This window comes from Solanum pennellii, chromosome 9 (assembly GCF_001406875.1).
Source record: "Solanum pennellii chromosome 9, SPENNV200".
NCBI classification, from domain to species: Eukaryota; Viridiplantae; Streptophyta; class Magnoliopsida; order Solanales; family Solanaceae; genus Solanum; species Solanum pennellii.
In genome coordinates, this window is record NC_028645.1 from 17,786,823 (window position 1) to 17,810,130 (window position 23,308).

Genomic DNA, 23,308 nt, shown 5'->3' on the forward strand with positions numbered 1-23,308 from the left:
TTTTTTATAAACAGTAAAAATTTATTTTGGGATTAACTTATACTATTAACCAGAAATAGTATAAATTTATTAGGGGTATCAATTATGATACAACTCGAGATTATTTATAAAATTTACACCATATCATTTTTTCAATCATTTATATTATAAATAACGAAAATTAGCTTTCATAACCATTCAATTATCTCAGTTTCTCTTTAATGTTGATATGATTCGATTGATTTTCTTTATATTTTTTAAAAAAATATAAAAATTAAAACACATTATCATGTATATTTGTGTATGACTTTTGACACCTAGAAAGAATATATATAGATTCATCTCATTATATTATGATAGTGTAAAATAATATTAAGAACGAATTTTTTTTTTTACTATCACATGAGTGAAAATCAATCAAAATGAAACTCAAAAACTGGATTTACTTAATTTAAGTATCCAATAAGAAAAATTTAAACCATAAAAACGGAAAGTATATAATGATGTGTAGCTTGTTATTCAAAATAGTTGCAATACATTGTAGCTTACTAGTTACTATTCGAGAATTGAGATGTTATAACTAGTAAATTTGTTCGTGTTTTGTGCTATTATAAAAGACGATATAATGTTAATAAATATTTATCCAGAGATATAATTGATTTTGTTCAAAAAAAAACATTTGGTTAGTAGCTAGATGACTTCCAACAAAGTCATGAGTTACTCCTTTTAACCAAAAAATGTAAATTACGATAATTAATTTTTTTTATAAAACACAAAACAAAGAAAAATCATAAAGAGAGCTACAAAAAGGAAACACTATTCTTACCATTTTAATCTTAATTACTAAAAAGAAAAAAATATGAAATCAATATACAATCTTCTTGTCGACATCCATTCTCAGACAAGCCGATCACTATCAATAACCTTCATTTTATTCTTCATGTCAAACTAAAGAATGAATAAAATGAATATCCTAAACATAACAATTTGAAAGACTAATATGATCATTCTTCAAAGTCTTACAATACTTCTATCTATGAAATAAATAAAATTTTAAAAAAAAGATTATAATAAAGATGTTCAAGAGACTCAAAGACATTATTATGTAGATTTTAGTGTCATTTAAAACTTATAGTGAAAGATTTGTAATTGAAAATTCATCAATTTTTTTTTATTTAGACATTTTGAGGAAGTAAAAGGTCAAGTGATAGAAGAAAGTAGATAATTATGTGGTTTGATTTGGAAGAATATGATGAAGACTATTGAATGATGATTGTGGCTTGTGAAAATGGATATCAACAAGAGCTCGGAAGGCTATATGTATTGATTTCATATAATTAGATGTTTTAATGATTAAGACCATAAGAATGTTGTTGTATTATTTATTTATTTATTTTTCTTTATTTTGTATTTTATGTTGATTTCATATAATTGTGTCACGATGACTTTGAGTGTTAATTATGTTATCGTTTGTAATCACTTTTATATATTATCTTGAGTCTAAGGCAATTTTTTTAATGTTTTATTATTTTAAAGCTTATATAAAATTTAATTATTAGATACGATTCAATATTCTTTTGATTTATCTTTATAAGATAAAAAATCTATGCAATTATTCGATACGATTATAAATTTTTATAATAATTATCAATTATATTTAGAAAAAAAAACCTAAAAATCAGTTCAATTTATTTGATTGAGTCTTTTTTTTAAATACCATTGACACCCTTAATTTTTGACAGAGTATTTGTTTCCTCTTTATTTTTTTATTGACTATATACAAGCCATCAAAAGAGAGTAGGTGAGAGAGGATTAGTTCTAGGGTTTGAAAGAGTTAAAAGAGGAGTAATTAGACTTTTTTTTTTCCAGTCTACTAATAAGACTTGGACCAAAAAATAACAACATTTACTAGTAAGTAGTTACAATTTAATGATTTTTGCCTAAAAATCAAGAATGGTAAATGTATTTATCCAGAATATTAGTACACCATTATTTCAATCACCTAATCCTTTACCCAGACCCCAACCCCCAACACATACCCCCCAAAAAAAAGAAAAAGATTATATTATTATTACAAATTAAAGAAATACATTTTAAAAGCAGACTCTATTTAAAATCATTTTTGTTTTTTGTTGAAATAATTAAATTAAAAAAAGAAAACAGATTCTGGGACAAAAAAAAAAACCAACTACTAAATTCTCACTAAATGCCCAGTTTTTGAAAAATTAGTCTTTTCTTGATTCATGTTTTTTGAGTTTCATTTTTCTTGGAAATTTCAACTTTGATTTTGGCTTTTGTTTTTCTCTTCAATCTTTTCCCTTTTCTTCCATCACTCCCAAATTCCCCTTTTCAGAGTGAAAAAAGTTAGAATCTTTTTCATTCTTTACTCTCTTTTTGGGAGTTTGAGTTGTTGTTTCATTGAATCCAGTTGAGTTTCTGATCAAATAATGATTTGGGGTTTTATAATTAAATTGATAATAGCAAAGTTTTAATTTTTTTGTGATTTTTTTGGGTGTATTTAGGGAGCCAGACGACGGCGGTACAGTCGAGGAGCAGGAGATGTTGGTACCATCACAGTCACCGGCGTTCTTGTTCTCTTCTCCAGAGATACCTGCAAACCTAACTGTTTCTGATATTGGGCCTCAGAGATGGGCGGTGGCGGAGAAAGTTACTCAGAACATTCTTCGGAGAGTTCAGCCAACTACTGTATCAGAAAACCGAAGACAAAGAGTTATTGAATATGTTCAGAACTTGATCCGAGGTTCACTTGGTTGTGAGGTAAAGTGTTTTGATTAACATTACATTTTTAAAATTGTGTTTAATCTTTTGGTTGTTGGAAGTGGAAGTTGGAGCTTTAGCAGTTTAGTTTAGTATTTCTTTTTAGAAGCATAAGCTTAATGTTAATGGTTCAATTTGCTTGTCTTGTTTAAATTCCCACTGAAAGATAGTGGGTGCAGGTGCACATGCTGCTTATATACAAGATTCACGTAAGCTCGTGTTTGATTTACTCATGTTTATTATGTTACTGCATTATGACCTACAGTTCATGATTAAGAATTCTCACTACAACAAGGTCTTCTTGACATGAAATGACTGATTGATCTGCAATTTATGGACGTGATTTTTCATGATTGTGAAGTAATACGAGTAGGTCTACGTGGATGTTGTGTTCATTGGGGAAGGGATGTCAAGTAACTAAGTGATAAACTTGGTTAAGCATGACTTTGTAAGTTGAGAGTCATTAATACGGCTTCAGCTTATACAATTTAGAGTTATTGCAGTTTTTTGAGTAGTAGGTTTTCTATCGTGAAATTTCTTTTAGCTGGAAATAAATTTTACTTGAATGTTCTTAGTATTAGGAAGTCTTATACATCTAGCTGGAGTGCAGCATTTATATTATGTTGAGAGAGTTGTTTGGTTTATCTTTATCAATTGAAGGAAAACAATGTTTGGTTTGAATTCTAGTTTATGTAAGTGATAATTTTGATCAGTGTAGCTCATTCATTAAGTGCTATATTTATTGACTCAGTGTATTTATGATCAGGTTTAGGGCATGGTTTACTTACATAGAAACTTACTCGTTGATTGTCCATGCTATTACTATAATTTATTGAACATAGGAGCAGAATAACGGTGGAGTGAAGTCAAAGTATTAACAAAAAAGGGTGGGGCAGTGGGTGCAGATATCAAGAGGAGAAGGAGATTTATATGCCAGTGATACCAAATAGGTCGATCGCTTCAGTTTATGGAATGGGAACAAGGTTGCAAATTTTCCACAGAACAAACCATCAAGAAATTCCAACTTTAGCATGGTTTGGAACTTGGTGAATAATGGGTCTGTCCTTCCACCCTTCTCCACTTACATACCACACTTTTGGTCAATGGAAGGGAATGTGCACCTAACTTTCACATCATACACTAGGCTATGGTCATTTGCAACCAGTGCCCTAGGGCATTTTTTAGATTACACATTTCTTAATTTATATATATATATATATATATATATATATATATATATATATTTGAGTCAATTTAGATGGAATATTTAAGGTATACAATGGTAAAGTTTTTTTAGAGAAGATGGGTAACATCACATATCTCTGAAGGTTTGATTTGTAGTTAAAGCCAAAAGATGTTTGTAAATGGTAAAACATGAGGAGAATGATTTAAATTGCTAAATTTAGCATTCCAAAATCGCTACTGAATCATTTGATGAGGTCACAATTTTAATTTGCTACTGCATCTGTGAATCGTGGTTTAAATGGTGCTAGATGCATGGTTCAGGTGTCTAAATTATCTATCCATAATAAAACTTCCTTTCAAATGCACTACTGTAATTAAGGTAGTAAAATTAGAGTAGAAAACCTTTGGACTAAACCTAAATTACAAGAGACACAACTGCTCAACAAAAAGAAGATAGCTAGGCAGTATAAACAGTAATCTTCTAACCGTAGTGACTTCTTTCCATTTCAAATATGTTATGAATGTTTAGTATGTTTGTCTTAAACACCACAATTTAAGAAAAAAATGCTTTTGAAAAAAAAGTGCTTCTGACCTAAAAACGCTTGGCCAAAAGGCTCAATATTTATTGCCTCGGTATGTTATGATCATGTTTAGGGCATGGTTTTGATTACTTAGAAGCTTACTTGGTGATTGTTGATGCAGTTGCTATATCTTATTGAGCATTGGAGCAGAATAATGGTGGTGTGAAGTCGAGTATTAACGAGAAGGGGGTGGGGCGGTGGGGGTTGAAAGATCAAAAGGAGAAGGAGAGTTATATAACAATACTACCTCTAATAGGTAGATCACTTCAATTTATGCAATGGGAATAAGGTTGCAAATAGTCATAGAACAAACCATTGAGAAATTCCAACTGAAGCACAGGTTGGAACTTGATGAATAATGGGTCTGTCCTTCTACCCTTCTCCACTTACATACTACTCGACTTTTAGTCCATGGGAGGGAATATGCACCTAACTTTTACATCACGTACTAGTGTATTATCATTGAAATGAATAGGTCACAGTTTTTTCTTAATTCAGATGGAATATTTTGAGGCATAAAATGGTGAAGTTGTTAAGATAAGATGGTTAACATCACATTTTTCTGAAGGTTTGATTTGTATTTTAAGTCAGAAAGGCTTGTTAATGATACATCATGCGCATAATGATTTAAATTGCTAAATTTAACTTTCCAAAATTGCTATTGGATCAGTTGATGAGGTTACAGTTTTGATTTGCTAGTACATCTATGAATCATGGTTACCTGGTGCGTGCATGGTGCTAGATCCATGGTTCAGGTGTCCAAATTGCTTATCCTTGGCAAAACTTCCTTTCAAATGCACTACTATAATTAAGAAAGTAAAATTAGACTAAAAAGCCTCTGGACTAGCCTTCTAGATGACAAGATATCCTATGTTGCTTGGACTCTTTAAAAATGATGATGGGTGCATGTCTGATCCTCCAAAAATAGTGCATTTTTGGAGGATCCAACATGGGTGCGGCATCAACTGTGGAGAGTCCGAGCTACATAGAAGATAGCTAGGCAATATTAACAAAAAGAAGATAGCTAGGTAGTATGAACTATAATAATCTAACTGTGTTAGGTGACTTGCTTCCATTTCGGATATGTTATTAATGAAGACCTATTAATCTATATCTTTTGTTGGGTGATGTACCATGGTTAATTAGAGGTAGTGGGACATATTTTATTTTTTTTGGTTTGGAGTTTTTCTTTATCTTTTTTTGCAAAGGTTTGACAGGTCTTCGTATTTCTACAATTTTAATTTGATGCGTCTGTGATTTATGGTTATGCTGGTGCATGCATGGGGCTAGATCCATGGTTCAGGTGTCCAAATTGTTTATCCATAGCAAAACTTCCTTTCAAATGCACTGCTATGATTAAGAAAGTTTCATTAGACTTGAAATCCTCCAGACCAATCCTAGATGAGAAGATACACAACCATTCAACGAAAAGAAGATAGTGAGGCAGTATGAACAATGTTCTAACCGTGTTAGGTGACTGCTTTCATTTCGATTATGTTGTTAATGTAGGCCCATTTATCTATATCTTTTGATGGCTGATGATAGCATGGTTAATTAGAGTATGGTGACATGGGGGCTTCTCTATTTAGAGTTGGTCCCCATGAAGTATAATATGAGTTCAGGTTTAAGGGGAACATCGGTGGAGGGAAAAGGACAGCTAGGGGTAGGGAAATTGGTGAAAGAACAGTAAATCTCTTTCTATTTTTTTTAAAATAAAATAAAATAAAAGAACAGTAAATCTCGTTTGACACATTTTATGATAAATCATTTCCTCTACTCAATTTAAGACAGGATAGTTGAAGACAAATTTGTTTTTGGTTTAGAGTTTTTCTTTTTTTCCAATTGCAAAGATTGCAGACAGGTATTTCTACAATTTTTATGTTTTCATATTCTATATTTGCACTCAATGTCAATTTTGTGCTTTGAGTTCAAATCTTGAATGAAATGTTTTATTGGAACCAATTACAGGTATTTCCTTACGGTTCTGTCCCATTAAAGACCTATCTTCCTGATGGAGATATTGATTTGACCGCATTCGTTGGAAAATTTTTTGAGGATGCTTTTGCTGATGATGTGGTGTCTACACTTGAAGCAGCAGATCGAAATAAGGATGCAGAATTCTCTGTAAAAGATGTTCAGTTGATTCGTGCTGAGGTGCTAGTTGTACTGTTCAATATGTTATACTATCTTCGTCCGATTTTATGTGATGGTGTGTTATCAGGCACAAAGCATCTTGCAGGACTGGTATCTGGTCTTTATGTTTGATGTTGTTGGTTTACTTTCTAAGCTTTTAGTAATGTTTTACTTATGAAAAATATCTTATTTTGAGGCGTGTCCCCCTTTTTAAGGAAAGATAAGGTTTGTTCTTGGTAAATTTTTAAAGTCATGTTCTGTGAAAGTAGTAAACCTTTTAGTTGGCGTGTGCAATCTCAAGCGTTCGGCTTTGATTGCTAGAGGCCTAACTCTTTGATTGTGTTGCTCAAAAATGATTTTATTTCTATTATGTTCTTACTGAAGAAGCTGGAAAATCTAGGTTGTCTGTTGTTGTCAGTTGTGAATTAAATTAGGTTTATTGATACATCATTAGTAAATTAAAGCGTGCTCTTTCTAACCGCTGGATGAGATGGTCACATACTTTAACATGGTATTAGAACCAGCAGGGGTCTTTGGTTTGAGTTTCACCACCATCCATTATTAAAAAGAATTTTCATATGCTTGGTCCCTGAAAAAAGAATCAGGTCCGCACATGAACGCACATGAGGGAGCGTGTTGAAAACACAATTAAGTAAATTTAAGTGTGCTCTCTAACAATTGAAGCTTTTACATGAGATGGTGATATACTTTAACAAGGTTAACTGAACTTAAGTTGTTTGTATCAATGATCGATTTAGTGGAGTATCTGAATCGTCATAATCATCAAGTTCAACTTTGATTTCCGTGTTTATTCCCATGATATAACTTACCATCATGTGAGCTTTATTTCCTTTTCCTTTGTTTTTCTATTCTTTGATCGCTCTCTCCTTTGCTTTTCACATAACACACTGGACACTAAATTGCTACCTTTACTAATTTAGCTAACATCATATTTGGCATAGTTTTTATTTATTTTATATTTGTATAAAAGTTCTCAAATTTGGCATGATTAGAGTTTCTTTTTTGATGAAATCCAAATCATCTGTTTCCTTGGTGACCTGGATTTACTAGTTATGCTTTCGGGAAACCATTCGACTAGCAAGTTCTTTTCCCCTTCTTGTTGGTGGTGGGGTAAATCAAGATCTTTTTTATGAAGAGCACCAAGACTATGTCACGTTTAGACATAAATACCTCTTAAGTTTTTGAAGTCAACAACTAGGTATATAAAAGGGATCTTCAACCAAAAGTACAAACGGAATAAAAGAACAATGTTGACTTTATACACTGGTCTCTCCACTCCTAAGTTCTTGGCTGATCCTTTTTCCCTAAATTGTTTGAACCATGCAAAGAGGATTGCCTTTTGTATTTTTCCTGCAGTCCATTTCTCTACCCTCCAACTAGTGACTTCATCTGCCACTCTTTCAGATGATTGCCAAGTTATAAAAAAAAGGTAGTATATCAAGGCTCAAAGCTCTCTTGCAAATAGTATCACGTCCTGCATATTCCCTGCATGTTACACATGCATCTCACCAACTTTATTCTCTTGTTCCTAGCAAATTCGTGTCTTAAGTTTATCATTGTTAATGCTAAAGCTGTGAACTCTGACGTTTTACTCTCATATGGCAGGTTAAGCTTGTAAAATGCATTGTGCAGAACATAGTTGTTGATATTTCCTTAAACCAAATAGGTGGCCTTTGTACTCTCGGCTTTCTTGAGCAGGTAGGTGTAAACTTTTGTGAAACTTACCTCTTTTAAATATTAGAAGGTGGTTGTTGAACTGTTGAACAATACACTCTATATGCAGTTGATTGTGTTGTAAAATATTACTCTGCGCATGTTGTCTTTTTGCCTGTCTTGCTCTGCTAAATGTGCAAGATACAAGTATTAAAAGATTGTTTTTGCAATCTTGAAAAATGTGGGGCTGAATAGTTGCATTTTCAGATTTATTAGTTGGTTTGATATGTTATTAAAGTTATATCAGTTCCTTCCAATGTCACTGGTTGTGGACTTCCTTTTGGTAAGTAAATATTTTATTCACCAAGTGAACATTACAAAACATCAAAAAAGCAGGCTAGGACATGAAGCCCCAAATTCTGCTAAGCATCACATACTAATAACTATCCCTGCACACCTATTACATCAATAAAAGGTTTATTCATTGAGTTGTTGTAATCTACTACCTAATCTGTCTTGTTGGGAGCCTCTTCCATGCCCATGTCGTATGATATGTCTAAAATTCTGTAGTTGTGTTCCATCCTCAGGCAATAAATGGTTCCAGCCAAAGTCATCCTATACACTTGTGCTACACTATTTCGACCTTTTCACATGTGTGAGTGCCCACTGTACTTCTTGCCAAACGTATTGAATCACAAGAATGTTCCACCAATCCCAAGTATAGGTTTTTTCAATTACTAAGCGCTTGCAGAGAATGTTAGAATTCAGAAAGTGCAAAAGTACTCATTCTTTGTCCTCCAATTATATTTATACTTCAGAGATAGTATTCATAAAATTGTCCTTGGAGCCATTTTGGCGATCTTGATTAGACTCGCCAAACCGTTCGGCGATAAGCTGACTTGGTTTTACCTCGCTGTTTTGTCTTGTGCAATTGATTTTTCCTTCAGGCAACTATAATTTCAGGCGATGCATTTTGTCTTTGTCAAAGCACTTCGGCGATATGCCGAGTGGTCTTTTCTGTTGTTGGTCGTCGATGCACAGAAGTGGATTGAACTGTTACTTTCGACAAACCCCAGGCAGATTTGCAATACGCCAAACCCATTAGGCGATGTCTCACTCAAAATTTGCTCATGTCTTTCCTTTTTTGCCTGCTTTTCCTTCTATATCATGTTTAAGTACTCTCAGGACTCAATGATCTGAAACATAAGGAAACATTATAAAAAAGGCATAGAATGACATTGAGGACATCATTTTCATGTAGAAGATAGAGAAATTGAGTCGCTAAAACCCCGATCATCATAGGTACAACAAATAGTGTGAGAGATGGTAGATAATACCTGAAATCTAGGGACAATCACTATAGGAGAAATACGACGACTACTAGTAAGGATTAATAAGCAAGACAACACTTTACTACCTATTAACCTTCTACCTCAATCTGTGTCTTCCACAATCTTCTATCTAATGTTATTTCCTTGGTAAGCTACTGTGTTATTTCGTATTGCTTCTTCGTCCTACCTCTACCTCTCCTGAAACCGTCCGTAGCACACCTCCACATTGGGGCATCCGTGCATCTCCTCTTCATATGTACGAACCACCTCAACCTCTTTCATGTAGCTTGTCCTCCACTGATGTTACTCCTACCTTGTCCTAAATATCTTCATTTTTTAATCTTATCGCTCCTAGTAGGCCCTCACATCCACTACAACATCCTCATCTTCTGAATGTGAGAGTACTTGGTTGGACAATACTTCATCCCATACAACATTGTTGGTCAAATCACCACTTTTTAGAACTTCCATTTATGTTTTGTGGCACCTTCTTATCACATAATACTCTAGATGCGAACCTCTGTTTGATCCACCATGCACCAATACGATGTGTGATAATTTTCCTTTTCATTGGATAATAGACCCAAGATACTTGAAGTTTGGATGGCATGTGAATCATGTGAATCAAGACTTACTTCCACGTCAACATCAGGCGTTACGTCACTGAACTTGCATTGAAAATATTCTGTTTTGGTCGTACTCAACCTGAACCTTTAGACTCCAGGCTCTGTCTCCAAACCACCAATTTAGCGTCAACTCCACTACATGTCTCATCATCAGCACTATGTCATCTATAAATAACATGCACCATGGCACTTCACCTTAAATTTTTCGTGTCAATTGATCTATCACCAAAGCAAGCAAAAACGAGCTAAGAGTTGATCCTTATTGCAACATAATCACAACTGAATCAATGCTTCTAGTCTCCTCTAGTATTCTTACCTAGTTTTTGGCTCTATCGTACATGCCTTTGATCGGCGTAGTGTGCGCCACACCGACACCGTTATTCTTCAAGCATCTCCATAAACCTCCTTTGAGACTTTGTCGTTTGCTTTTTCTAGGTCGATGAACACAATGTAAAGGTCCTTCTTCCTCTCCTGACACTTTACTAGTTTCCTAACAAGATGGATGATTTCTGCAGTTGATCGTCGATTCGTCGTGACATGCATCCAAATGTATATCGGAAATCGACACACCCCTCCTGACCCTCAGCTCCACCACCCTCTCCCAAACTTTTGAAGTGTGACTTAGTAGCTTTATAACCCTATAGTTGTTGCAACTATGAATGTTACCCTTGTTCTTGTACAACAAAATCATTGTAATCCACTTCCACTCTTTAGACATTTTCGCTATCTTAAAAACTTCATTAAATAATGTAGTTAACCGCTCCATATATCATTCATACATAACAGATTGATGTGGTATATTCATATGATAATATGTGGTAGCAATCCTGCAACGGTGAGCTAACACCAAAAACCCGTCTTGGTTTCGTAGGAGCAAGTCATTTCAGTAGTTCTCAATAGCCACGTCAAACTCTGAATACTAGATACACGCCCTGCCTCTGCTCCTCCAAAATTCAATTGGTATCTCATCTGGCCTGGTCGCTCTTCCCCTGCGCATCCTACTAATGACACCTTTAACCTCATCTACCTTTATACACATACAATACCCAAAGTCACAACGCCTCTTTGAGTGCTTTATCTCCCCAGCATGACGTCTCTATCCCCCTCTTGGTTTTAGAGTTTATGGAAGTATGACTTTCATCTCTGTCTAATGAGCTTAGTCAGACTCTTCACTTTTGATGCCGCACCTGTGTCGGATTCTCCAAAAATACACTAATTTTGGTGAATCCGGCACACACCTGTTGACATTTGTAAAGAGCCCGAGCAACATAGCTAATGAGCGTCTCCTTTACCATTAGCCAATTTTGCCACACCTCTAGCATTAGCCGTAGTCAAATCTTGGGAGCTCAATTTAAACAAACTATTTCAAGGTTTAAAATGATTATAAATTGATGAAACCATGACTACTGTAATTGAGAAGATGTTGATGCTCCGATAACTCGAAGCTTTGTTCTTTTCTTGATAATCCATCGGGAAGGAGTCAGGGGTGGTGGCTGGGGTTTGAATGAGAAAGTGGAGAATGAGATTACTCTGGATCAACTTTTGTTTTTTGTCATTGTCTTTATCATTTTGTTTGTGACATTGGAAGCGAACTTATTCACTTATTGGGTTCTGCTTACTTTACAGGTTGATCGCCTCATTGGAAAAGATCATCTATTTAAGCGCAGCATTATCTTGATAAAAACTTGGTGCTATTATGAAAGCCGGCTTCTTGGTGCTCATCACGGCTTGTTTTCTACTTATGCCTTAGAAACTTTGGTTCTGTACATCTTTCATTTTTTTCATACAACACTAGATGGTCCCTTATCAGTGAGTTCTCCTGGCTTAACTGATGATATTTCAGGTTTCAATTTGATATTGATGAGCCTAATGAATGATATGGTGAATTCTAGGTTCTATATAAATTTTTGGACTACTTCGGCAAGTTCGATTGGGATAACTATTATGTTAGTCTAACTGGGCCTGTTCACATATCCTCTTTACCAGAATATGTTGGTAAGAAACATGTTCTGGCTGCAGTTTGTCCTGATCCTGTCACCTTTTGTTTGGTTCCAATGATTTTGTTTCCTATCATGCAGTTGGGGTGCCTGAAAATGATGGTGGTAATTTACTGCTCAGCGATGATTTCATTCAATATTGTCTTGAAAGGTTTTCAGTGCCTTCTAAAGATGGTGATTTAAATTCCCGGAAAATTCAGCACAAGTATCTTAATATAATTGATCCTCTAAAGGAAAGTAATAATCTTGGTCGCAGCGTCAGCAAAGGTATAATGTCTCCTAAACTTAATTCTCTATCCTCTTTGATACTGCCATATAATGCTCATGGTAATCAATGTATTTTATGCGGTATCATATAAAATTGGACATGTGGTATTTCATAGTTGTTGGGGCAGGGTTAAAAGGATGCAAATTAGGTTTAATTCAATCATAATTTTTGCACCTATAATGTGGTTTTGCATCATAGTCAACCCAGATTATACCCAGTGGGGTTCAGATTATTCTTTTTGCCAATTGAGAATGAAAAAACTATAATCAGGTAATTCCTAGTATTTCCTGATTATGACATTTCAAAACTAGCTTCAGAGAAAAGGGTAGCTTTGGTTGTGGAAGCGAATTAGGACATTGAACCAGTAAGTCATCCAAGGTCTTGTTTTCCTTGTCCGTTGAGTGCTATGTTCTATCATGTCTGTCTGTTATGCAGGGAATTTCTACCGGATACGAAGTGCCATCAATTATGGGGCTAGAAAGCTGGAAAGCATTCTTCTACAATCCGAAGATAATATTGTGGAGGAACTTTATAGTTTTTTCCCTAATACTATGGATCGGCATGATAGTGGAGAGAGGCCTGATGTTCAAAATCCGAGAAATGACTTCTGTCTTGCCTTTCCTGCTCCAAATTTTGATCCATCACAAATAGAGCAGGGAAAATCTGAATTAAGTTTTGCCAGTGATGGTGGAACACATGGAATTTGTAAGCTCAATCCTGATGGATCTTCTTGCAGAGAAGATGGACATCAGAAAGGCACTACAGAGGTGCATCAATCTATGCTGCCGTTGATGGCAGAGAGGCATGGAAAGGGAAGCCCGTTGGGTTACCGTCTTTTTGGTGATGCAGTAGATCTAGCCAGCTCCATTGAGAATGGCCTTTCAATATCTACAGATAGACCAGAATTTGGTTATTCAAGTATCAAAAGCTGCCAATTAACTCGGGGTATGCCTCATCATGCACCTCATATGTTTTTTGCTGACTCCCGTGCGTATAATAGGGAGATGAAAAATGGGATTTACCATAAGAACCAGTATGGCAACTCTGAGAAGAATGTTTCTTCTGGGTCCTCGCTGCCTACTTATGAGGGGAAGGATTTTACCGTCCATGGCTTGAAGCATACTGTATTGGATGTTAAGGAAGCTATCTCTTCTATTCCAAACTCTGGAGGTGATCATTTGAACTTGGATTTGGCGTCAACAAGTGGTGCTGAACTATCTTCGAAAGGTTTATCTGATCTAAGTGCGGACTATGATAATTACCTCAAGCATTTGCAGTATGGGCTCTGGTTTTATGAACATGCCTTGAATATTCCTGCTCTGGCTGTACCTCAAGCACCACCTTCTCCATATCACATGAAGTACTCATGGGAAGCTGCTCAGCAGCCGTCATATATGAATACAAATGGGTTTTCTCATGGGAGTACAAATGGTGTTATCCCAAGTCAAGCATTTTACCCCATAAATCCAATGTTAATGCATGGTATGCCTTATGCTGCCTTGGAAGAGATGCCAAAGCAACGGGGAACTGGGACATACTTCCCGAATTTGGTATACTCATGTTCAACCTGTTGTTTATTGGCATTTTAAATGTATGGGGCTCACATGCAATACTCATTGCATATGTGGATGTCAGTCCCATGCATACATTTCTTTCTGTTGTGAGCTAAAGTATGTTCCTTGTTTGGTAAGTAATTTATGGCTTAATTTTTGCAGAATCATCCTCCACATGGTTATAGGCCATCAACAGTGAAGGGTAGACATCAGGCAGGATTGAGATCTCCCAGAACTAATGGCCGGGGAACTTTCTCGGAGATGCACCCACTTGGGAGAAGTTACCATGAGCAGGTGCAATCTGAATCTTCTGCTGATCAAAGTAATGTCCACTCTTTATCATCCCCTCATAGTAGGGGACACCATAGCATGACAGGTATGGTTTTACCGACCGAGAGAACGGTTAATTTTGGTTCTGTTGGCATGGGGCCTTTGGGAACAAGCATCTCCGAAAGGAGTAGGCAACAAAGAACTGTTCCTTCTCTTACTCAACAGTCCAGCCCTGTATCTCCAGTACCAGCATTTCGGAGGTCAAATTCTGTATTTAGTAAGGAGCTTGATAGGTATGAGCGACTTTGATTAGTAGTAACTCCTACAGTATTCAATCACAAAACTCCTAAGTTTGCTTTTAAACATTCAGGGTTACCCTCAAGTCATCATACCATCTAAAAGATGAAGATGAGTTCCCCCCTCTCACTTTCTGAGTGTGGGTTCTGGAGATGCTCCTGGTGTTCTGCTAGAAAAGAAGTATGATCTGGGCATTTCTGCCTAATGGTCGTCGTAATTTCAAATACATGATGTATTATTAGTCTTTTTAATGTGTAACTTTGTTCAAGGTGTTTGTACAATATTACAGATGATGTGTTTGTGTGTTGCAACTGTATAGGATGTTAAAATCATAGAAGTTCTTTTATGAGTCTCTGCTCTTGATTATAAGTTGTAGGCTTGTCATAAGATGACTTTTGATTAAGTGCTTCGTTTGTAACAACAGGTAGGGAGTGAATGGAGATGTTGGAATGTAAACATCCCTTACTTATTCTGGTTTTAGAAGTTTGCTTCTCTGTCAAAAATCATGAAGCTTGAAGACATATATTCTATCTTTGATTTTACAGCCTCTTAGCATGGAGATTTTCCCTTCCAAATTATCTATAAGTGGTAATTAAGCTACAAGTAACATTTTCCAACAATTACTTTTTTAGGTTTAATCTCAACTTTCGTACCATTCAAAATAACGTTTTAAAATCTTAGTTTATCCACTGTCCACTTCGAACCATGTTGTGTTTCTAACATGCTATTAGCCTATTGATGGAGTCGTGAGTAGTGGCTATGTAGAATATGATGGAGTTGTGAGTACATGCAATTGTTTTGATATTTATTATTATCTCATAACGTGTTATCAATACGAGACTCTGTCATCTTGAGTGCGTATCTAACATTATCAAAGGTATATAGTAACTGTGGAATTTCATGGATTGAATTTGGAATTTGAGATTTGTCGTAGTAGAAGTGTTAGCTGCAGACGTATGGTAAAGTGATATGTTGTGGTTTAGTTCATGCAAATTATTAAGATAAGTAGCATATGCAAGTCAGAGTTTGAATTATGACTTTTAAGTTGAATGACATTTGATGCCTTCGAACATATTGTTGAGTGGTTAAATTTTATGGTACTTCATAAAATCTAAAATAACAACTGCTTTAAAATCTGATAATTCTCTCAAAGAGGCGTTAAAGAAAATTGGAAATTATGATCTTCCATTGGATAAATCCAAGGTTGCAAGATTTTAAATTTTTCTAAGAGTGTAAATCTTCAATGTTTGAAATTATTTTATTTCATGGTTCCAACTATCACTGGTCGTGATGTGTTGAAGAAAACTTTTATCACGTCTCATGTCTTTAATTTGCTCTTACAATAGTAATATCAAGAGGTAGTGTTAAAAAATTATTTTGAGCTGATTTCACGATCTTTTGTGGCTGAACAAAATAATAAGTTAGTTAATGAAAAAAATCATGAAAGTCGAAGTCTAGTCCTTCCCTGAAGTAAATGAGATGAGCTTCACCAAGCTTAGCGTGGAAAATTAGGTCGTGATCATACTCGAAAGAAAAAACAAATTCTCTATATTACTAATACTATGCATCAATTTGCTCTTGAAGTGACAATGTCTTAAAAGAAATTTTAAAAATTATCATATTTGTGGTATTCTAAACGATCTACAATTTAGTTAATTAATTAAATCATTGTGCTAATGAAACATGTTGCCTTAAGTGTAACAACAAAGCATAAGGAACATACTAATTTTATGTGGAAACACTTGATTCAAAAAATGTAAAAATTACGAGTATACTTCTACAAGATTTACTCTCAAACTTCACTAAGTCAGTGAGCCTATCAATAAAATATTACAAATTTATGTAATCTAAGAAATTATAAACTTTAATTCTAACAACACACAAACCTCCCAAAATATCTGTTTTCAAGTCTTGGAGTTACCTCAATTTGAAGATTATAATCATAATTTGTTAGTGAAAAAACTTACAAGATAATAAAATTGCAATATTACAATTGAAAATAAAATGAAGAAATTAATCTCTTCAGCCTGAGGCGCGGATATCTCGCTCTCTTTAAGGAGATTCAAGCCCACTGCAGCAAATGTTTTCACCGGTCCAGCAGTAGTCCTCTTTGACTTGTCCCCTCCAGGATACAACAGCCTTCACAAAGTATAACTCAACAATTCTGGACAAGAGTTGAGTCCAAAGCTCCACAAGAAGAACACCTCCCTTCAACTAATAAGAACTCTCTTTTAGACTAACTCTTTCACTCTTTGTTTTCTCTTGTGTTTTGTGTGTATTTCAAACCAAATGAAGACCCCCACTATTTATGCTAAAAGAAGTCTTCCTAGCAATGAATAGGAAGATAATGGAGGTAGTAAATAGTGAAGATAATGGCCTTAGGAGTTTCATAGGTTACAATAGGAGTTACATAGGTTACAAAGAGTAATGGAGGAATTAAGAATGAAATAAAGTGATGGACAACCAATGCTAATGGATGATGTAGAAGTTATCCATTCCAATGTTTATTGGAATGTTTTTATCTCACAATGAATTCAACCAATAAAGCGAAAAGTAATGGCATTACATGGCTACCAAGTCAAAGATGAATAACATGATTAAATTGGTAGTTTAAAACACAAATGCCTACAAATGGTCATTCTTATAACTCCAAAATAAAGAAATTTAATATGATAAATATTAATATTAAAATGCTAATAACCTAACAATCCCTCACTCATTTTAATATTTAGATAAGAGACTTTATCAGTTGAAGGAAGACTACTATGCATAAAGAAGGTGTGCTCTGCATTGAACCTCCACTTAGTGATACGATAACTTTTACTCCAGAGTCGTAGTGGTTTCACACTTGAACTATGACTGCTTAAGGGAAATAAAATATCACTGCTCACACATAATAATCAAGGTGTTGACATGAGCTTTAACAGTCAGCACGTTATGACCATGTGCTATTCCGATTTCATGAGTGCATCTGAGAATAAGCCCCATTCTCATAGGAAGCGACCTACTTCCACACATCACATAGGTGAAATCTGTTGAGAGTGCTCCTGTAAGATTAACACTCCACCCATCGGGTACAAATATTCATTAAGAGTTTTATCAACTCAACCTTCACAAACTACAGGAAACAATGCACTCACATCATAGGGAGGGAAAAAATAGTGCATTTTTCAACAACAAGTCATCATATGATTAGTTTTTCCCTTTGAACCTGGTTATAGGATCTCTAGTCCCCAGGTTGGGTTTCCTCATATATGACTCAAGGATTTGTAGGCTTCAATCTCATCCCCCTTGATGTGCTCCAGACCTTTTCTCTTGTTAAGGCCTTCGTAAGAGGATCTGCAAGATTATCACAAGATTTGACATAATCAACATTAATGGTACCATTTGTCAAATACGACCTTACATTACTGTGTTTCCTCCTTATAGGTCTTGATTTACTGTTGTAATAACGGTTTCGAACTGTACCAATTGCAGCGGTGCTATCACAATGAATTAAAATATGAGGAATTGGTTTTTCAAAATAAGGAATTTGAAACAATAAATCTCTTAACCAATTCGCTTCCTCACTAGCTGAAGCTAAAGCAATTAGTTCAGCCTCCATGGTAGAGTTAGCAATTATAGTTTGCTTTTTTGATCTCCAACAAACAGCACCACCACCTAAAGTAAAGACATAACCAGTGGTAGAACAGGAATCACCTGACAAAGTGTTCCAATCCGCATCACAAAAGCCTTCAAGTACAGCAGGATATTTTTTATAGAACAAACCACAATTTTTCGTTCCAATTAAATATCTCATAACTCTTGTTATAGCATGCCAATGTTCATTACCTGACTTGCTTGTAAACCTGCCAAGTACTCCTACTGCATATGCAATATCAGTCCTAGTGCAATCAGTCACATATCTCAAACTTCCGATTATACTAGCATATTCCTTTTGATTTATTACATCATTTTCACTTTCAACAGGAAATAAGTGAACACTTGAATCAAAAGGAGTAGCAACATGCTTGCAATCATGAAAGTTATATTTTTTCAAAATTTTCTCAACATAATGTGACTGGTCAAGGAAAATCCCCTCACATGTTCTTGTTATTTTTATTCCAAGAATAAAATTTGCCTCACCAAGATCTTTCATATCAAAATGGCTTCTGAGAACATTTTTAGCTTCATCAATAACATTCATGTTAGAGTCAAATATCAACAAATCATCAACATATAGGCAAATGATCACATGTGAATTATTCCAAGATTTATGATATATGCACTTATCACACTCATTTGTTTTGAAACCATTTTCAATCATGCAGGAATCACACTTTTCATGCCATTGCTTTGGTGACTGTTTCAAGCCATATAGGGATTTAGTAAGTTTACTTACTTTGCTTTCTTGGCCTGCTTCAACAAAACACTCGGGTTGATCCATATAAATTTCTTCATTTAGGTCTCCATTTCGAAAAGCAGTTTTTACATCCATTTGATGAATTTGCAAATCAAAAATTGCAGCCATAGCAACTAAAAGTCTAATGGATGTAATTCTTGTTACCGGAGAAAAAGTATCAAAAATTCTAGGTCTTCTAGTTGTTTAAAACCTTTTGCAACTAACCTAGCCTTGTATTTATCAATAGAACCATCCGGTTTCAACTTTTTCCTTAAGACCCATTTGCAACCAATTGTTTTACAACCCGATGGTAAATCAACTAACTTCCAAGTTTTATTAGAAATTAGAGATTCCATTTCATCATTTACAGCCTCTTTCCAAAAAATAGAATCATGTGAAGATAATGCTTCTTTCAAAGTTAGAGGGTCATTTTCAACATTAAACACATAAAAATCAGGACCAAAATCTTTTTCTACTCTAGCTCTTTTACTTCTTCTTAACTCAAAATCACCAACTTCTTTATTTTTCAAAGTTGAAGTAGAAGAATTAGGTAGTGACAAAATATTTTGTTCAATCCTTTGACCCCCCACTATTTTTAGTATCAAAAGGAAATTTATTTTCATGAAAAATAGCATCACCAGATTCTATTACAATATTATCTTCAAGATTAAAAAATCTATAAGTTGTACTATTTGAAGCATAACCAAGAAAAGCACAAGTAGTAACTTTCTTACCCAACTTTGTAATCTTGGGATCTATTAGCCTCATAAAGGCTAGACAACCCCAAACTCTTAGATATCCCAAACTTGGCTTGTAAACCTTTCCACAATTCAAAAGGTGTCAATTTAGACTTTTTATTAGGCACACGATTCAACACATAACAAGCAGTTAAGATAGCTTCACCCCAAAAATTTAAAGGTGCATGTGACTCAATAAGCATGACATTAGTCAATTCAACCAAAGTTCTATTTTTCCTTTCTGCTACTTCATTAGACGAATGAGAGTAAGGAGGAGTAGTTTCATGAATTACTCCCAATGATCTAACAAAAGAATTAAACTCATTTGATTCATATTCACGACCTCTATCACTTCTAATTCTTTTTATTTTTCTCCCAAACCGATTTTCAATCTCATTGAGATAAGTTTTGAAATTTTCAAAAGCATCACTTTTATTTTTCATCAAGTAAACATATGTAAACTTAAAAAAATCATCAATGAAAATGATAAAATATCTATTACCTCCACGAGTTAGAATTTCACCAAGTTCACAAATATCAGTATGAACTAATTCTAACAAATCAGTTTTTCTTTCAACTTGAAAATGAGGCCTTTTAGTGATCTTGGATTTACTACAAGCCTCACACTTTTCAAAATTCTTTTTAATCATTGGGATTAATTTTAAACTACTCATGATTCCAACATAACGATCATTAATATGACACAAACGAGCATGCCAAAAATTAGTGGAAGAAAGCATATAAACAGAAGTAGAAGTGTTATTCATTTCAACATTCAACTTAAACATCCCATCACATGCATACCCCTTCCGCACAAAAGTACCTTTCTTCACTATTACATATTGATCAGATTCAATAATCTGTTTAAAGCCTGCTTTATTAAGAAGAAAACTAGACATCAAATTTTTTCTCATAGAAGGAGTATAAAGTACATCTTTCAATGTTAATATCCTTCCAGAAGTAAAACACAATTCAACATCTCCCTTTCCAAGAACTTGAGTAGTGTGAGCATCACCAAGCATGATCGTTTTGGGCTCCTCAAAGTGAGTATATTTTTTAAACTAGTCTTTGTCATAACAGACATGACGGTTTGCACGAGAATCAGCCCACCATCCATCAACATTCTCAACCATGTTTATGTGGGTAATCACCGCCACAAAAGGTTCTTCGGTAACATTTGCCTGAGGGTTAGGACCACGTTTCCAGAATCTGCAAAATTGAGCAATATGCCCACTCTTGCCACAAACAAATCATGGTCCCTTTTCTTGAACTTGTTGATTTTGTGCTTGGTGATTTTCACCATTATTTTTCTTGGGAGGTCTACCATTATTTTTCTTGAATTTTTTCTTCTTAGGCTTTAAAGAAGTATTTTTGTGAGTTTCAGGAGTAGCATTATTCGAAGTAATTAAATTTTCCTTCGATGTGATGTTGTTCTCTTCTATTTGTAAAAGTGCATCTTGGCCCCTTGCTTCTTCTTCCATGCGGATTTTCATTATCAAGGTTTCAAGAGAGGTTTCCTTTTGTTTGTGGCGCATAATTTTTTGAAATTCCTTCCAAGAAGGTGGAAGTTTATCCACACTATGCCACAAACAATAAGGTTATCTCCAATTTTAACCTCTTCGGACCTAAGCTCTCCAACAATCATGATAAAGTCTTGAGCTTGATCTACCACTGATTTGTTGTCCACCATTTGAAAACAAAAAAATCTACTAACTGCATATTTTTTCCCTCCAGCCTCTTCGGTATCATACTTACTCTGCAATGCCTTCCAAATTTTCTTTGCACTAGATTAAGTTCTATCATAATAATCATAAAAATTATCAGATAGACAATAAAGAAGATAATACCGACACTTATAGGAATCACCATCGTACTTTTCCACTTTCTCTAGATGATAAATAGTTTCATCATCATTCATAGTGGTGATGTCTTCTTTATTTGGATTCTTCTCAGTTAATACATAAGAAACATTGAGAAGACTTAAGTAGAAAAGTACTTTACCCTTCCATCTCTTGAAATGATTACTATTGAACCGAAATGGCTTGTTAAGATCTCCCATCTTGACATTCGCGGTTTTTTCAATTGTAGCCATCGTTGAATCTCCTTAAAATTGTTAGTGAAAAAACTTACAAGATAATAAAAGTACAATATTACAATTGAAAATAAAATGAAGAAATTAATCTCTTCAGGCTGAGGCGCGAATATCTCGCTCTCTCTAAGGAGATTCAAGCCCACTGCGGCAAATGTTTTCACCGGTTTTATACTATTCACAACCTTTCAAAGATATCATCAGGTGCATAGTATTTTAACCTACTGAATATATTTCAGACATCAAAGAGATTAAGTTAGTAGAGTATTTCTATGTACTTCACTTTTATATTCATATTATAAATTGTGATAAATTCAGATCTCATTAAGTTGAAATAAATGTGAATATGAATCCTGACGTATTGTGTTTTGAATTTGTCTAGATTGATGATCGTTTTTTTTACTGAATTTGGAACTTCCTAAAAATATTTATATTCATATTAATTAGTACCTACAAAATGAAAATCCAAGTTAGCATAAAAAATAATCAACAAGAGTATTTCACTCCCTTAAGAAATGTTGTACTCTTACTAATAGCACCTCCCTTAGCCTGTTGATGGAGTTAACACCATTTTTACACTCCCAAAAATCTCCCAAACACCATTAAGAAATTATTTTCCCAGCAATATTGTTGTAAACCTCTTTTATAGCACTACTTATTAGACTTGTAGATTTTGCTAATTTCAAATCCTTAGCACCCACTAGATATCCTTCACATTTTTAAACACAAAATGTTTCTGCACTAGATCCTGGATTACCTCTAGAGTCCCATCAATATTGCATTTCCACAAACCATAGGGCTGGGGAAACCATTTAACCACTTCATACTAAAACCTTGGCCTGTAGCCATAAAGGAGTGCTACCATGTTGTCTTTATTTATTTTATGAATTTGCCCGGAGTCAACCGTAAGAATTATTATTATTTATTGTTAATTATTTTTTACTTATGACCCAAGTTTACTTGTAATCCAAGTAATACCATAAATAGTATTTAATAAGGAATATATTTTGTCCGTACATTGGTTACTTGATGGATGTACTAGATTAAATCATAACCTCTATAAATTGGTCCTCCCTCTACCCATTAGGATTAATCACATATTCTCTACAATAATTCCATCGCTGACGGTTGTGGTAACATAAAGTTAGGGCAAGGAGGTAGAAATCAATTTACAACTAACGCTTTTGATTTTCTCTGTGATGATGTGTTCCTCATCAGCTAAGTGCCCTTAACAATCTTTATGTAAGATTATCGTGTTCAAGATCCTGATATTATGTTATAATGTTTTTAATCTTACATGTGGTATCAGAGCCTAGATTATTTGAACCGATAATCTTCGTATATAAAATAGACATATTTAGAAAAATTGCATGAGGGAAAGATCCAAATTTTTCAGTGAGGATGGTCTCAAATTTTTTCGCCATTACTA

At 34.6% G+C, this 23,308-nt stretch overlaps 1 protein-coding gene across 1 annotated transcript; it reads left to right on the top strand.

Annotated features, from left to right (window-relative positions):
• Positions 1-2,150: 2,150 nt before the first annotated feature.
• On the top strand, positions 2,151-15,214 carry LOC107031779. The gene is made up of 10 exons (XM_015233252.2): positions 2,151-2,406; positions 2,502-2,757; positions 6,492-6,677; positions 8,283-8,375; positions 11,914-12,096; positions 12,180-12,282; positions 12,366-12,551; positions 12,988-14,102; positions 14,268-14,668; positions 14,746-15,214. The coding sequence occupies exons 2-10, from the start codon at positions 2,539-2,541 to the stop codon at positions 14,807-14,809; spliced, it is 2,550 nt and encodes an 849-aa protein (XP_015088738.1). The 5' UTR covers positions 2,151-2,406; positions 2,502-2,538; the 3' UTR covers positions 14,810-15,214.
• Positions 15,215-23,308: the final 8,094 nt, after the last annotated feature.

Bases quoted from the DNA above. Each gene is read 5' to 3' on its own strand.
- LOC107031779 (XM_015233252.2), top strand. From the start codon at position 2,539: ATGTTGGTACCATCACAGTCACCGGCGTTCTTGTTCTCTTCTCCAGAG. The intron at 12,097-12,179 runs GTGAGTTCTCCT...GGTGAATTCTAG, and splicing joins CACTAGATGGTCCCTTATCA to GTTCTATATAAATTTTTGGA. The intron at 14,103-14,267 runs GTATACTCATGT...TAATTTTTGCAG, and splicing joins GGACATACTTCCCGAATTTG to AATCATCCTCCACATGGTTA.